Genomic DNA, 15,391 nt, shown 5'->3' on the forward strand with positions numbered 1-15,391 from the left:
AAGCCATTTCCTAGTTACAATCAGCTTTTGATACTATACAAAACAACCTATATGATTTAAAACTCATCTTAAAGTCAGACAAAACAAATTTCATGTTGTTCTCAAACTCAAAAGCCAACTCCCACATCCTGCCACAGATTACCACCTTTCAGGGTGCTCAAATAGAATCTTTTAGCCATTACAAATATCTTGGAATCCGGATTGACAATACACTTTCATTTACACCCTACATTAAATTGCTTGTAAACCGACTTAGAATTAGGTTGGGCTTCTTTTTTAGAATCCGGGCTTGACTGTCCTATGAGGCCAGGAAGAGGCTTGTTGATGCCACATTGATGCCATTGTTGGACTTGTTGGCAATGTACTGTACACGCACTCATCAGCTTGATATTGCCTATCATAGAGCTCTGAGGTTCATTACTGGCCTCAGAGCTCTTACACATCACTGTGTACTTTATGATCATGTTGGTCCGCTTTGGCATCTCGCAGGCTTCGGCACTTGTATGTACTTATTTATAAAGGTCTTCTTGGTCAGCTCCTTTGTTATTTACAAATGTATATTTCTCAGAAATGCACCAGTTCTTGTCATCTTGGCTCTGCTGACCTGTTTTTATTGTCAGTTCCAAAGGTCCGTTCTGAGCTGGGTAAGAAGGGTTTTCAGTTTGCTGCTCCTTGTGCTTGGAACCTTCCAAATGATTTAAAATTGAGGGAGCTAGTCTCTTTGGAATCTTTTAAAATACTTTTAAGTAATAGGGAAACTGTAACATCAGCATGTAGCTGTTTTACCTGATTAATGTTTTATTCATATTGTAAAAGTTGCCTCTGATAATTTGATGTTTATAATTCTTTTTCAGGTTTATAATTGCAAATTTTTGTATGTTGGCTGTACAGTACATACCAAAAGTTTGGACACACCTTCTCATTCAAAGAGTTTTTTTTATTTTCATGACTATGAATATTGTAGCTTCACACTGAAGGCATCAAAACTATGAATTAACACATATGGAATCATATATTGAACAAAAAAGTGTGAAAAAACTGAAAATATGTCTTATATTCTAGGTTTTTCAAAGTAGCCACCTTTTGCTTTGATTACTGCTCCGCACACTCTTGGCATTCTGTTGATGAGCTTCAAGAGGTAGTCACCTGAAATGGTTTTCCAACAGTCTTGAAGGAGTTCCCAGAGATGCTTAGCACTTTTTGGCCCTTTTGTCTTCACTCTGCAGTCCAGCTCACCCCAAACCATCTGAATTGGGTTCAGGTCCGGTGACTGTGGAGGCCAGGTTATCTGGCGCAGCAACCCATCACTCTCCTTCTTGGTCAAATAGCCCTTACACAGCCTGGAGGTGTTTTTGGGGTCATTGTCCTGTTGAAAAATAAATGATGGTCCAACTAAATGCAAATCGGATGGAATAGCATGCCGCTGCAAGATGCTGTGGTAGCCATGCTGGTTCAATATGCCTTCAATTTTGAATAAATCCCCAACAGTGTCACCAGCAAAGCACCCCCACACCATCACACCTCCTCCTCCATGCTTCATGGTGGGAACCAGGCATGTAGAGTCCATCCGTTCACCTCTTCTGCGCCGCTCAAAGACACGGTGGTTTGAACCAAAGATCTCAAACTTGGACTTATCAGACCAAAGCACAGATTTCCACTGGTCTAATGTCCATTCCTTGTGTTCTTTAGCCCAAACAAGTCTCTTCTGCTTGTTGCCTGTCCTCAGCAGTGGTTTCCTAGCAGCTATTTTACCATGAAGGCCTGATTCACACAGTCTCCTCTTAACAGCTGTTCTAGAGATGTGTCTGCTGCTGGAACTCTGTGTGGCATTGACCTGTTCTCTAATCTGAGCTGCTGTTAACCTGCGATTTCTGAGGCTGGTGACTCGGATGAACTTATCGTCCGCAGCAGAGGTGACTCTTGGTCTTCCTTTCCTGGGGCGGTCCTCATGTGAGCCAGTTTCTTTGTAGCACTTGATGGTTTTTGCGACTGCACTTGGGGACACTTTCAAAGTTTTCCCAATTGTTGGGACTGACTGACCTTCATTTCTTAAAGTAATGATGGCCACTCATTTTTCTTTACTTAGCTGCTTTTTTCTTGCCATAATACAAATTCTAACAGTCTATTCAGTAGGACTATCAGCTGTGTACTGTATCCACCTCCTGCACAACACAACTGATGGTCCCAACCCCATTTATAAGGCTTGAAATACCACTTATTAAACCTGACAGGACACACCTGTGAAGTGAAAACCATTTCAGGTGACTACCTCTTGAAGCTCATCAACAGAATGCCAAGAGTGTGAGAAGCAGTAATCAAAGCAAAAGGTGGCTACTTTGAAGAACCTAGAATATAAGACATATTTTCAGTTGTTTCACACTTTTTTGTTCAGTATATAATTCCACATGTTTTAATTCATAGTTTTGATGCCTTCAGTGTGAAGCTACAATATTCATAGTCATGAAAATAAAGAAAACTCTTTGAATGAGAAGGTGTGTCCAAACCTTTGTTCTGTACTGTATGTTGTGACGACATGTAACTTCGCTGCTGCCTTTCTTGGCCAGGACGCTCTTGCAAAATAGATTTTTAATCTCAATAAGACCTTTCCTGGTTAAATAAAGGTTAAATAAAAAATTTAATAAATATAACTTGGTAATTCAACCTAACCATGATTAACCACAGTTTTTAGAAGCTGATTTCAATTTTAGTGGAAGAAGAAGATGTTGAAGAAAAATAATATTTATTGTCATTGAACAGTCTCCACGTGTTGGCATAACTGTCTGAACTGTAAAATCAAGATATAACTTAAGCAGACGCTGTCTGAAAACATTAAGTAGGCTCGAAGATCTAAAAAAGCAAGACATCATGCCCGATTTTAAGAAATCCAAGCACAGACAAGAAACAAAATCATTTACATTGGGGCTCAAGCAAATCGTAGTGAGAGCCATTATCCACAAATTAAAAAAACATGGAATAGGGGTTAACCTTCTCAGCACTGGGTGGCCAACAAAATTTACTCGTAGAGTGCATTGACAACTCATCCAGGAGGTTACAACAGAACCCCAAACAACATCTAAAACACCGGAGACCTCACATAGTGTTCATGATTCAACAATAAGAATGAGGCTGGACAAAAATGGCATCCATTGGAAACTTTCTAGATCAATACCACTTCTAACCAAAAGGAATAAAAAGGCCCATTTCATATTTCTCAAAAAAACCCTTCATCCCCAAAACTAGACTAAAAAGATAAATGTGGAATTTCTTTGGAAAGTGTCTTTCACGTAAAGTTACTCAGCACTGAAGAAAAATAATATCTTACCAACAGTCAAAAATGGTGGTGGTAATGTAATGGTTTAGGGTTGCTTTATTGCCTCAGGATCTGAAAGATTTGCCATAACTGATGGAACCATGAATTCTTAGATGCCAGAAAACACTGAAGGACTGCCCATCTTAAACTCACTTAGGTTATGCAACAGAATGATGATCACACTAGCAAGTCCATCTCAGGATGGCATAAAAACTAAAAACCCAGTGGCATAACCCCAACTCTACCGCTAATCCCCCAATGTGGCTAAATTATAACAATTCTGCAAAGATGAGTGGGCCAGTATTCCTCCACAGAGATGGAACAGATTCATATTCAGTTATCACATATTGCTCAATGGCAGTTGTTGCTGCCAAGGGTAGCACAAACACTTATTAGGTTTATGTGGAAGTTACATGTTCACTTAGAGCTAGTGTAGTTTGGATGGCTTGTTTTACTTGATACATTAAATTATCATTAGAAACCTGCATGTTGCATTTACTCAGGCTTTGATACTAAACACTTAATGATCTGTGACATGTATGTGTAACAAAATAACACAAAACCAGCAGAAAGTTCTAAAGATGCAACTTTTTTTTTACAGCACTGTACGTGCCTAACAACACTGAGAAAATATTCAAAATTCATTTCCACCTTCTTTTCTTCTGCTACTCCTACCTTGAATGTCTGTGTTTCAACAAAAAACTTTTTTTTTTTGCTTGTTCCAGTTCTCTTGCAGTCTTGTAATTGTAACTGTAATTTAAAAACAGCGTGGACTTGTGTGTGTTTCTTGGCGCAGTGTTCAGAGGTGAGAGGGACTTCCTATCTATATGTCGACTCCCTGCAACCTTCCCAGATCCTCACCAGTTTGTCTGCCCTTCTTCCCTGGGGAGATATGGGTGAAGAGAGTAAGGGATTATCTGCACACAAACACACGCTGAATAATTTTCTGTGGAGTTTTTGTAAGAAGCTTGGCTTACCAGCAACAGTAGTCATCTTTTGGCATTATCTATATATCAGTTACAGTTAAAATACTTGGAATATGAATCAAATAAATTATCATGCTGGCACTTAACTACATTCACATTTTGTAACTGAGAATTATTGAAATTTGACAATCATTGTACTTTTATTCCTTCCCATTTCAGCATCTCATGTAGAGAAACAGTTATCTGGTGTACACAGATCTGCAGTACTACTTATTCAACCTCACTCCTGGACAAGCAGGCAGTCTCAGCTTCCAGTTCTCACCATCAAGACCACCTACTCAAAGGCAGATATGCTTAGCTTACCAGCAGGGTAGGACTGAATTGTTAAACTGTTCAATTTTTTTAATTGCACTTATGAAAATGAAAGTCTAGGCCATCTCTCAGTTGTATCAATTAATAAGTACTGGATTTACTAAACAGTAATATTTTAATATTACACATAAGATTGTACATCCAATCAAAAGAAATAACAGTATAATTAATTTTTTTTCCATAAGATTAACCTTTTTCCTTCTTTGTTTTGATGTTTTTAATAAAATATAATATTCACTCTTTTTAGGGGGTTTACACTCATTGAAAAAGCTAATGTGAGCAGAGGAAACCTTCCCACAATAGTTGTCCTGAAAAGCAGCAAGGAGTATCTGTCCTAGTCTCTATTAATGGCAATACTTTGGCCTAGAAGGAGAGGTCCTAGTTTTTGGGGTCAGGTGCAAGTGTGCAAACATTGCAATTACTGCTGAGCCATAATCACACACGGCACTCAACTGACAATGCCCCGTAATGCTTCCTCTCCAGTGAACTGTTATCATGCTCTTTTGTAATAGCATTTTCTGTCATCGCATCTTTGTTTCAAACATCTTGTCTCCCATATTCTTTATCCTTTTCCCCTGTTCTTTATTTCCTTCTTTTTTTGCTTCTACAGCCCCAGCATTGCTTCACTGCCCACCCTTGACTTATACTGCGATGGCTGAATTGTATAAAGCTAATGGGCCCAGGGTAGCAGAATTTAATGTTCTTATGTCTGATCCAGTCCCTTTGAACAGAGCTGGGCACTTAGCAGACCGAGCTAATGGCTAGAGCACTCCTGACCAATTGACCCACTAATTAGCACAGAGAAACATAGAAATATATAGTACTTTTTACAAGAAAGCAGTGAATCTATCTAAAACATGTGGGGAAAAAACGTAAAATAGGGTTACTACTCAGTTTTGGTAAGTATAAAATTTGTTTTGAAAATTTTTCATCCATGGATAAGTATGATAAATAAAAAGTTAGTGTAGAAAGATATATTTAGATTCCCAGATGTTTTTTCTTATTTTATTATCTGGAGCATGATGACATTTTAAATCAATAAAAAAATAAGCAAAAAGGTAAAAGTAATTAAAAAAATATTATTAAGAAATAAAGTAACTATTAAACTGAGTTCAATTTAAATAAAATGTTTTCCTTAAATGTACTTCATAACAACTTGAAATTTTATGAACATAATAAAGGTATCAAGCTTTAAAACGTCTGTATTTAGTGTAAAATAATCTAGACCATATTGTTACACTTACACCTGTCACTAAACTAGAGCTGATCTGAGAACAAATAGGAAAAAAGTATGAAATGTCCCTTAGTAACTTTGCCTAATAAGAAGCCAAATTAAATATTGTTGGGTCAATGTGTAGGAAGCCTGAAAATACAACTTTATTCTAGAAAAGATCTATTAAAAATCTAATAAAATCATTTGGATCAATAAAAAAGTTAGCAGTAATTATAATATATTGTGTTTATAGGGCTGCCCAGTGGTGCAGTGGTTAGCACTGTTGTCTCACAGAAGGGAGATCCTGGCCTGGGCAATTTCTGCATATTCTCCCCATGCATTTGTAGGTCATGTCTGGGCACTCTGGCCTTTTCCCACTGTCCAGAAACATAACTGTTAGGTTAATTGACTACTCTAAAATAGCCCTTAGGTATGGCTGTTTGACCTGTGATGGACTGGCCTCCTGTCCTCGATGTACCCCTCATCTCATTTAGTGAGGGTTACCCTGTGACCCTTCAAGCGGGTGTTGACAGTGTATGGATTTTGTTATTAGAGTGCCTTAATGGAAATTGCCTATGGAAGGACATGTTAAATTAAGTCTTTATAGTCGGTTTAGTAAATAATCTGGACAGCAACAACCTGTTTTAAAAATGTATCTTGTCACTTCTCTCCCCTTTCAGGCGCCATGTGTTTTGCCTTCACGCACATGGGACTCTAGGCTACCACATCCACCTGTGCAGCAAGACACAGTTCATCTTAGGAGATGAAGAAACCATCATGCCCTACCTTACAAAGGTGGACGAGAACTGTTGTTAACAGCTGACTATGTTGGTGATTCAAGTGGACAATATATCTGTCATTTTATTTTGTTTTCCTGGTAAAATTCAGCCATCCCAAAATGTTTTTGTTTATTTCTAATGTGTGTAAATTTTGACCGGTTAATAAGACTTGAAATTATTTAGTAAAAATTTGAGAAAGACAGAGTATATTGCTGTCACAAATATTTTACCAGATTGAAAGGGCTCTAAGAAAATCATAGTGATCCAGTTATAACCACAAAATAGAATAGAAATGTCCTTTGTTGTCCATCTGTGGGGTAATTGAAAGTGAACTGACAAGCACATAGTTTATTAACATCTTCCACAGCAATATTGAGCAATATTTTTTAGTTCCTTTGTCAAAAAACAATGAAACAAAGAGAAAAAACTGGATAATGTCATGGTCGAGGGTTTGGAGGTAGGACCAGAGTGCAGAACATGGTAAGTAAATTAGGTTTTAATATTCTAGATGCACACAGACTTACAGACAGGCAGGCAGAGTACCGAGTACAGTCAGGTCATTCAAAGAGAACAGGTTCAGGGGGCAAACAGAAAATAAACCATAAGGAAGAACTCAGGAAGATAGAGGGTAGTTAATGAGAGGAACCAGCAAGAAACAATGTAAACCAGGAAGCTAATATAGTGAGGGACGTGGAGTATGAACCAATGAAACAGGGAGACAGGTAATCAGGGGAAACATGACACAGGTTTAGAGACTGAGGGGAATGTGTCTTTTTAAACTAATGAGTAGAGGAAAGGCAGGGACATGAGGAACTGAACAGAAAACAAGGAAACCAGACAAAATAACAAAACCAAGGGAAAAACAGACCTATAGGAAAATGTCAATAAACTCATGAAACACAAGAATCTAGGAAGAATTAACTAACAGAAGTAATCTAATGACCTGGATGAACAGAAAACACCTGGTTAAGAAAAGTAAATCAAAAAACCCAAAATGGCAGATCCTGACAGATAAAACAGACTTTGTTTAAACCATTATTAAAGAAGAGTTTCTTTTGCAATGTTTTCACTAAAACATATTTCAATTCAATTTTCCTCCAGCTTTCTCCATACTTTCTCATGTCTCTGTTGGAGAATTAGTTTTTTCTGTTTTCCAGGACAGTTGACAGTTCAAACTTCTATTTCCCTGCTGTGTTTTCAGAACCATTTGCAGCAAGTTTAGTTTCATTCTGTTTCTCTGACAGCAGTAAATAAAAACATATACTGCCTTTCTGCCTTAACAGGAAAGTGTTCGCTTCACTGAGCAGGCCTTGGCCATATTCAGGACCTTGTCCAGCATGGTTGCTTGCTTTAGTGATGAGCAGAAGTTGCCGTCACTCAGAGAGACTCTGGAAGAGACTCATTGCCCCCACAGCATCAGCTCCAGCACAGGGAGATGGAAACACCAAAAGGTAAGTTGTGATCATAATGCAACATTGAAACAACACCATACAGAAAATTATCTTATTGTGCGTTACATACGTACAGCTGGTGCAGAGAAGCTCTAGCCCAAAATGCTGGGCTGAACATCTCAAGTGTGAAAACATAATTAGTGATGCGAGTTTGGCTGTCACAATAAACAATTATAAACAACTATAATTTTGGTTGATGAAAATAATTGTGACAATCTTTATGTAATTGTCATGTTTGTTGTTGTTAGACTCGTATTGTTTGTCATTTGCTTGTGATATCTGCTGTATGCAACCTAAAGTGTTAATGTGAATAATTAACTCACCGGTAAGGTTATTCTTCTGTATATTAGAGAAAGACTAATAAATTATGTAAATATCTGTGTAAAAAATATAATCTACCAAGATCTAGTAATTGTAAAAGAGAACCAATTGTAAGTTTGTTTCACGTATACACAAGATTTCTTATGCAGAAATTGCTGAAATGAGGCTTTTAGAAATGAGTATTGCAAGGTAATTATTAATTAGCTTAATTCCTGGTGACCATGAGAAGTATTAGTCCAATAGCTCGTGAATGTGTTTTATGTAAACATCACCTATTGTTCTCACATAGTTACAATGTTGTAAAGTTTATGTTGTTATGTGTGTATGCAACTACTTGTTTATGTGTGTGTGTGTGTGTGTGTGTACTGGAAACAAAGGTGTTTAACTCAGCAGTTTACCACATGGTTTGTGAGGCCCTGGGCAGAAAGCTGACATCAAAGGAACACTTTGCACTTCAAGCCCTTACTGGTGACCCCTCACTCTTGGCCTCTGATCCAGAGATATCAGCTCCGACATGTAGGCCTCATTTTTATATTTACAAATATAGTGCATTTATGTGCATATGTTTGTATTTCACAATTATAACATGCAGCCTTGCAGCTTATTTTTGCAACAGCTGTTTAACTTTAAATCCACACAAAGCTATATTTTGTTTCCTTTCATTAAAACTGCACACATATTTGCTATAATCTGTAAATTTAGTCCTAATGTGAGACCTGCCAAAGGGAACCTATTGCAGAACAATACATATATTGCAAAGGTTGTAATTAAATTACATTAATCAATTTTCTATCACAGTTTTGATATGTTTTATGTATTGGTTTTTTCTCTCTCTCTCTGCTGTTTGTAGCAGATACAAAGCCATCTGAAATGTGGGAAGACAGTGAGCCAACAGACAAAGAAATCCAGGCAGCCATCATTCTTCAGGCTGGATTTAGAGGGCACTTGGTGCGAGGGAGGCTTAATGCCTTAAAACCTGGTAAGCGTGTACATAATTATATTAGAAACATGCATTGAATGAAGAGAAACATACAATTGCCTGCAGTGTTTAAATTCACTTGATTTATTAAACTGAGCTACAAAGCATAAGCACACGTAATGGAAAGACTGCACCAATACACCATGACAGAGCTCTGTTAGTGGTTACAGACAGGAGATTGATAAATAATGACATGAGAACACACAGGTGCATGCAACACATTCATGCAAATTGTTCATCAGTGACACACTAAAGAAAACTGGAGGACAAGACAGTGAACCAGTTCATAGTTTCGTAACTGTACACAGCTCTCTTATTTTATAAAAGTGGATATTTAGTTCCACTTGCTGTGTGTAAACTACCAAATGTCATTTTAAGCCACTTAACAGGTCCAATTCAATGAGTAAATGGTCTGAATTTATATATCTCTTTTTTTAGTCATACTGACCACTCAATGCGCTTTAAGCTAGAGCAACATTTAGCTAATCACATTCACAATGGTGCACAACTTGAGGTTAAGTGCCATGCTCAGGGACACATTAACATGTGGCAGAAAGAAGCTTCAACTGAAGCCACAAATTTCGGATTGCAGGTTGACAACTCTACACACTGGTCCACAGCACTGAGGGATATAAAATCCAATTCTCTCCATATTTAGTTCATATTAATCCAGTTCATTCCAATATGGTGCAATCATACAGTCACATTCAGATCATATTGCATACAGTGCAGTTTGATCCCAATTATATGTTATAATCAAAGTCAGTTGATCAATACATATGTTTTATGAAAAGGAGTAGAATACAGAATATGAGACACCCTGCTTCTGCAGATTGATGAGAAAACTGGAGGTTTTGCTTTTTATCTCAGTTGCCTAAGGCTAGTTTTGCCAACTCCAGGCATGACATGCGACAGTGTCAAAACAAAACTTCTATTGCTTCCATGAGGCTTTACTTTAAAAAAAAAGAACTTGACATGTGGTTGGAGCCATCTAAAATGCTTACAAAAATACTTACATCGTTATAGAATCGGCCAGCACTGCTAGTAAATGCTGATAGTGGTTAAATGCAATTAACCTGAGCAAACCTCCACACACTCAGGCTTAGCTGCTTGATCTGTAGAAAACTGGACTGTCATGCTTAATTGTTTTCTTACCACTTTCTTGTATGCATTTTTCTCTCTATTGCTCTCTTTTTTGTAAGGCAGATACCCAGCCATGGCACATTCTGACATTTAGTTTTAAAATGTGACCATTTGAGGGAGTAGGAAATAACAAGAAGTCCTGGCAAAGGTTTATAAGGACTGGTTTATCACATGCCAATAGTAAAAAAAAAAAAAAATGTCAAAATGTGTACCTTTCAGGTGAATCTTAAAAGATGTTTTAAGGTGGGAATAATTTTTATCCTGCTAAATCTTTTAAAGAGATTGTTGGGAGTATGAGCAATTATGCTACCAGTGATTTTGCAAAAAACTAATAATTTTTTTTTCAGCTAAATAAATATACTCAAATTAAAGGCTGTATTTTTTTAGATTATGCTACTGCAGTAAAAGATTGATTTATTTGAAATCTTTTTGCATATTTGTTAGGGATGCCATCAAATCGGTCCTCGTCTATATCTGAAAAAATAACTAAAAACGTAGTTTTTTACACACAGAACAGGTAATAAATAATGGATTGTAGGTGTGGGGGCAAGAAAATACAATGTGTTTGGTTAGCAGGGAGGGCAAAAAGCAAGATTGAAATATCAAATTGTTCACTAAATAAGTGATGTAACACAATAAAACAAATGATAGAAAGATTAAAAGCAAGAGAAACATCAAGTAAAGAACAATACCCTCTTGAGAAAAACTAAAACTAAAAAGAAAAAAGAAAATAAACAAAAATAGAAAAACCCACAAAAAAAACTTTCAGTTTCTGTGCCCCTCCCTGAGCTAGTTCATTTCAAATAATTATTTCACATGTTTGACAAAAACATGTATTGTCTTTTAGCCTTAATAGTTGCTGCTTTTCCTTTTTGTGTTTTTGTATGCTCATGTGATTCAGGAACAAAGGAAAACCTTCATGCTTCCAAGATCCTTTCAGATATGTGGTTGAAGATTCAATCAGATGCAGACAAACATGCTGCCATCTTGCTACGGTAAATAAAAGTTAAATTATTTCAGTAACTCAGTTCACAAAGTTAAACACATTTTATAGATTATTTATGCAGACTGATGTTTTCAAGACTCTGTTCATGTTAATTACGATGATTTTCCGCTTATAGTTAATGAAAACACAACTTTTATTTTCCTAACAGCTTAAAATATTACATCAAACTAATAAAAAAACATAAATGTGGGCTTAATGAAAAGTATGTTAAATACTTGCTTAGAGGTTATTTTTAGAAGGTACTTTTCCAAATGAGCTTCATCAGAACCTATACTCCAATTTACTGAGATATACCTGTATAAATGCTTAGCATTTGTGTCTGTGGACATTTGGAGACACACATAACACTATTTGAGAGAATATAAAAGCATTCCTGCTTCTGCTCTTTGCCAGTCCTGTGTAGACTGTGTGGTCATATGCTTTGCCTCTGATGCACTGCATACCCAGAGCCTGCTCCCTCTCCTGGCGGTGGCAGCCTGTGGGGGCCATGCAGGGAGTATTTTCCACATTGTGTTCCATCTTTTCCCAGTGGTACCATCTGCTGTTTATACTCACGCCGTACCAATCAGCTTGCAGCGTCTGTCGCATGACCTGCTGCCTGGGGATGTATATATGTGCATGAAGACTGAAAACTCTGTCAATGTGTGTATGAAGGGCAGAGGGGGGGATTTGTTGGGGGTTGTCAACCTTTGAGCATGTGTTTGTCTTAGCTGACAGAATCACTACTTCATGCTGAGAGGCAAAAACTGCATCTCCCCTTTTCCGGTGTAGTTTTTTATTCATGTACAGTTAGTGTGTTTTCTGTTAAAGCGTATAATGTATACAATTTAATTTTAAATCTGATTTTTTTTTATGTTCTCTGACTTCTATCTTTTCTGTCCAGATACATCATTAATAATTCTGAGAAGAAGGGAGAACTCTACTCCTGTCTGCAGGATGAATCGACAAGAATCACCTTTGCTGATTACTCAGTCTCTTTTCAGGGGACAGCCCACTCCTGGGGTTTGGTCTTCAGGTTAAAGAACAAATATAGTTTAAAGATTATGTTTTGAAGTTAAACAGTTCCCTATCAACCTTAAATAACTTTTTTTCTTGCTTAAACCCCTGCACTCTTAAAGGTGTCCACACCTTAGGGTGTTTTTAGTTTCCAACCAATCGATCATCAATTAGTGCCAGTCGAGCTGAAAAATTGCCTGATTCTCGTCACAACTCTTTTAACTTTAACACTTGACAAGCTAAATTGTATCTGTAGCTGACCACTTCATTTCGTTGTTCATATAGAGAGGTGCTTCTTGTTCCAGAGGAGATGCTGCTGGTACTGAGAGTCTTTTCTCCAGTTCCTAACTGTTGTCTGCATGTTGTAAACAATGATACGGGAGAGGAGGTCGAGATGCTCCCTCATGTTTATAAACCCAACAAGGTCTGTGGATATGGGAATTCGTTCCACCTTCCTTCTCAACGTATCAGAAAATAAATGTTGTGTTGTGATAAGTTGTATGATTTGTTTTTGTTTATTTTTGGTACAGCTTGGTTATACGTTTGTTGCAGAGGTAATCAAACCTGACATTCCTGCCAGTTATGCCAAGTGGAGGATGCGGTTGATTAGTTCAAAAGAACCACTTCCGAAACTGTCCCGTGAAACTCCTGTCAGCACATTTTCAGTGAAGGAATTCCAAGATTATTACATTCCCAATAACAAAAATCTCATATGCCGGTGAGAAGACAAATTATATTTAATATTTATTTATATTTACTAAAGAAAGTATGGACAGGTCAAAGTTAATGATCCTCTAACACTATTTATAGCTATGATTATCTGAAAATGTCCTACAGTTACTGTGTTCAGGTGATGACAGATGTCCTGGGCACAATTCAGTTTGAAACGTCTGACCCCCATGTCTTGATACGCCTGTCTGTCCTGGACAAGGAGAAGGAGGTGGCTGGTAACATTGGAATGGGCTTTGTTGTACTTCCTGTATTTTTCTTCCTGGCCAACAAACGTCAGAACTCATTAGGTACACTGGCTTAAGTATTTTTTATTAAAACCTTGTGTAGTATGTGAAAGATTTATGAAGTTAAGTTACGACGCCTTGTCAAGGTATTTATACACCTTTAACTTGTTCACATTTTGTAAAGTTGCAACACTAGTTGCCTTCAGGAGTTTGTGATCAGTAAATAGAGTCAACTTGTGTGTAATTTAATCTCAGTATAAATCAGACTGTTCTGTAAAGGCTTCAAAGGTTTGCTAGAGAACATTATTGAACAAACAGCCTCATGAAGACCAAGAAACATAGCAGACAGGTCAGGGATGAAGTTACGTGATAAAGTTGTGGACATATTTGATGCAGTGTTAGGTTAGGCTATAAAATAATATCCCAGTGTATGAACATCTTCCCCCAATTGATGCAGTATGGCAACTGCAAACCAACCAAAACACGGCCGTCCACCTAAAATCAACAAGTGGGCAAGGATACTGTTAATCACAGAAGCAGCCCAGAGGCCAAAATTGTGTCAAACATTTAAGCTGTTGGTTCTGCTAATCTGACTGAGTTTGATCTACATGCAAAATGTGAAAAAGTTGAAGGGATGTGAATACATTTGCAAGGCAATGTACATGGTAAATATATCATAAGTCATGATTTTCTCTCGATGTAAATTTTTTCAAAATATTTTTCCATAGTAAACTGAGTGAATATAAATGTGTCAATATTTAATTATATCGACTTTTTAGAAAAAGGTTTTGGTGAGTTGAAGTTGTTTCCCAGTACTTAAAGTACTGGGAAACAACTTTATTAACAGACCCTCTCCATGCACCTTGGGAGTTGGTGAAGTTGTGCCAGACACTTTCGGAGCTCTAGAAAAAAATGTTTTGTAAAAATTGTTAGGTTCAACTACTCTGCCTTATTTTTGTTTCCTGTTGTTTTATCATAGTAATGAATTTTATTTTTTCAGAACAAATTGTGGAAGTATTCTCTACAAAAAAATGCTATACCTCAGTTTATGTTATACATCTCAGAATACCGTTCTGAGCTTTTTAAAGCCTCTTCCTTTATTTTGCACTTAATTATTCGTTTAGCCACATCCACCTTTTCAGTCAGTAATATCTCAAAATGAAAACCTTGCTTCTGTAATTTGAATGATTCATTTTGGAAGATTCTGCAGGTAAATAATGTAAACAATTTCCATACTAATACAGCTGCAGCAAATGTTATTGGTTTGTATTGAGTGCTCAGTCCCCGAGGCTGCAGTTTCCTGATTTTTCTGTCACCCTGGAGACCTACACTTGTTGCATCAGTATGCTGGTTCTGTTGGCTTTTGTGCTCTTATCAGTGGACAGACTGTGGAAATTTTCTCTTCAGCATCCCAGGTATAAACACATGTGAACTTTGTATTACAGACCCCAGTTGTGCAGATGAAAACAAAGAAATTACATCCTCCTACCAGGACACTCACCAGCAAAGAGACGGTACACACAACGCAGCTATAAGATCAGACATCTCATCTGACCACAGCCAGGTACCCACAAACACTACTGTTTCATTGATTACACATAACTCTTCTCAATTTCTGTGCTGATCCTTCTCAGCCAGTTAGTTGCTGCCTGTCCATATCAGTTTTGCCTTTGCTTCCTGCTAGATAACGCCTAATTTGTAAGCATGCACGCACATACTGATTTACATTCACCCACACACATTGACACAGTGAAGATCTGACAAAAACAGGCAGCAGAATCTGGAGGAGTGTTTTTGTTGTGACTGTGTGACTTTTCAGTATTTGCTATGGACAGCAAAATACCAATGATTAATTGCAAGAAGATAACAACAGGTATGTTCTGTAATTGTAGACCATCACAGGTTTACATCATATTTCTGAAATTACAAACCGGCTATG

General features: G+C 37.3%; 1 protein-coding gene across 3 annotated transcripts in view; it reads left to right on the top strand.

Annotated features, from left to right (window-relative positions):
* The window catches only part of adgb (androglobin), a 47,820-nt gene that overhangs the window by 19,017 nt on the left and 13,412 nt on the right, over positions 1–15,391 (top strand). For all 3 annotated transcript variants that reach the window (XM_047387405.1, XM_047387407.1, XM_047387408.1), the window contains 12 exons: positions 4,107–4,215; positions 4,456–4,606; positions 6,502–6,616; positions 7,884–8,051; positions 8,750–8,888; positions 9,223–9,351; positions 11,396–11,489; positions 12,384–12,515; positions 12,782–12,920; positions 13,027–13,214; positions 13,334–13,515; positions 14,898–15,016. In XM_047387405.1, coding sequence (XP_047243361.1) covers positions 4,107–4,215; positions 4,456–4,606; positions 6,502–6,616; positions 7,884–8,051; positions 8,750–8,888; positions 9,223–9,351; positions 11,396–11,489; positions 12,384–12,515; positions 12,782–12,920; positions 13,027–13,214; positions 13,334–13,515; positions 14,898–15,016 — 1,665 coding nt within the window. The remainder of the gene's footprint in view (positions 1–4,106; positions 4,216–4,455; positions 4,607–6,501; positions 6,617–7,883; positions 8,052–8,749; positions 8,889–9,222; positions 9,352–11,395; positions 11,490–12,383; positions 12,516–12,781; positions 12,921–13,026; positions 13,215–13,333; positions 13,516–14,897; positions 15,017–15,391) is intronic.

The sequence above is a fragment of the Girardinichthys multiradiatus genome, chromosome 15 (genome assembly GCF_021462225.1).
Source record: "Girardinichthys multiradiatus isolate DD_20200921_A chromosome 15, DD_fGirMul_XY1, whole genome shotgun sequence".
Taxonomy (NCBI): Eukaryota; Metazoa; Chordata; class Actinopteri; order Cyprinodontiformes; family Goodeidae; genus Girardinichthys; species Girardinichthys multiradiatus.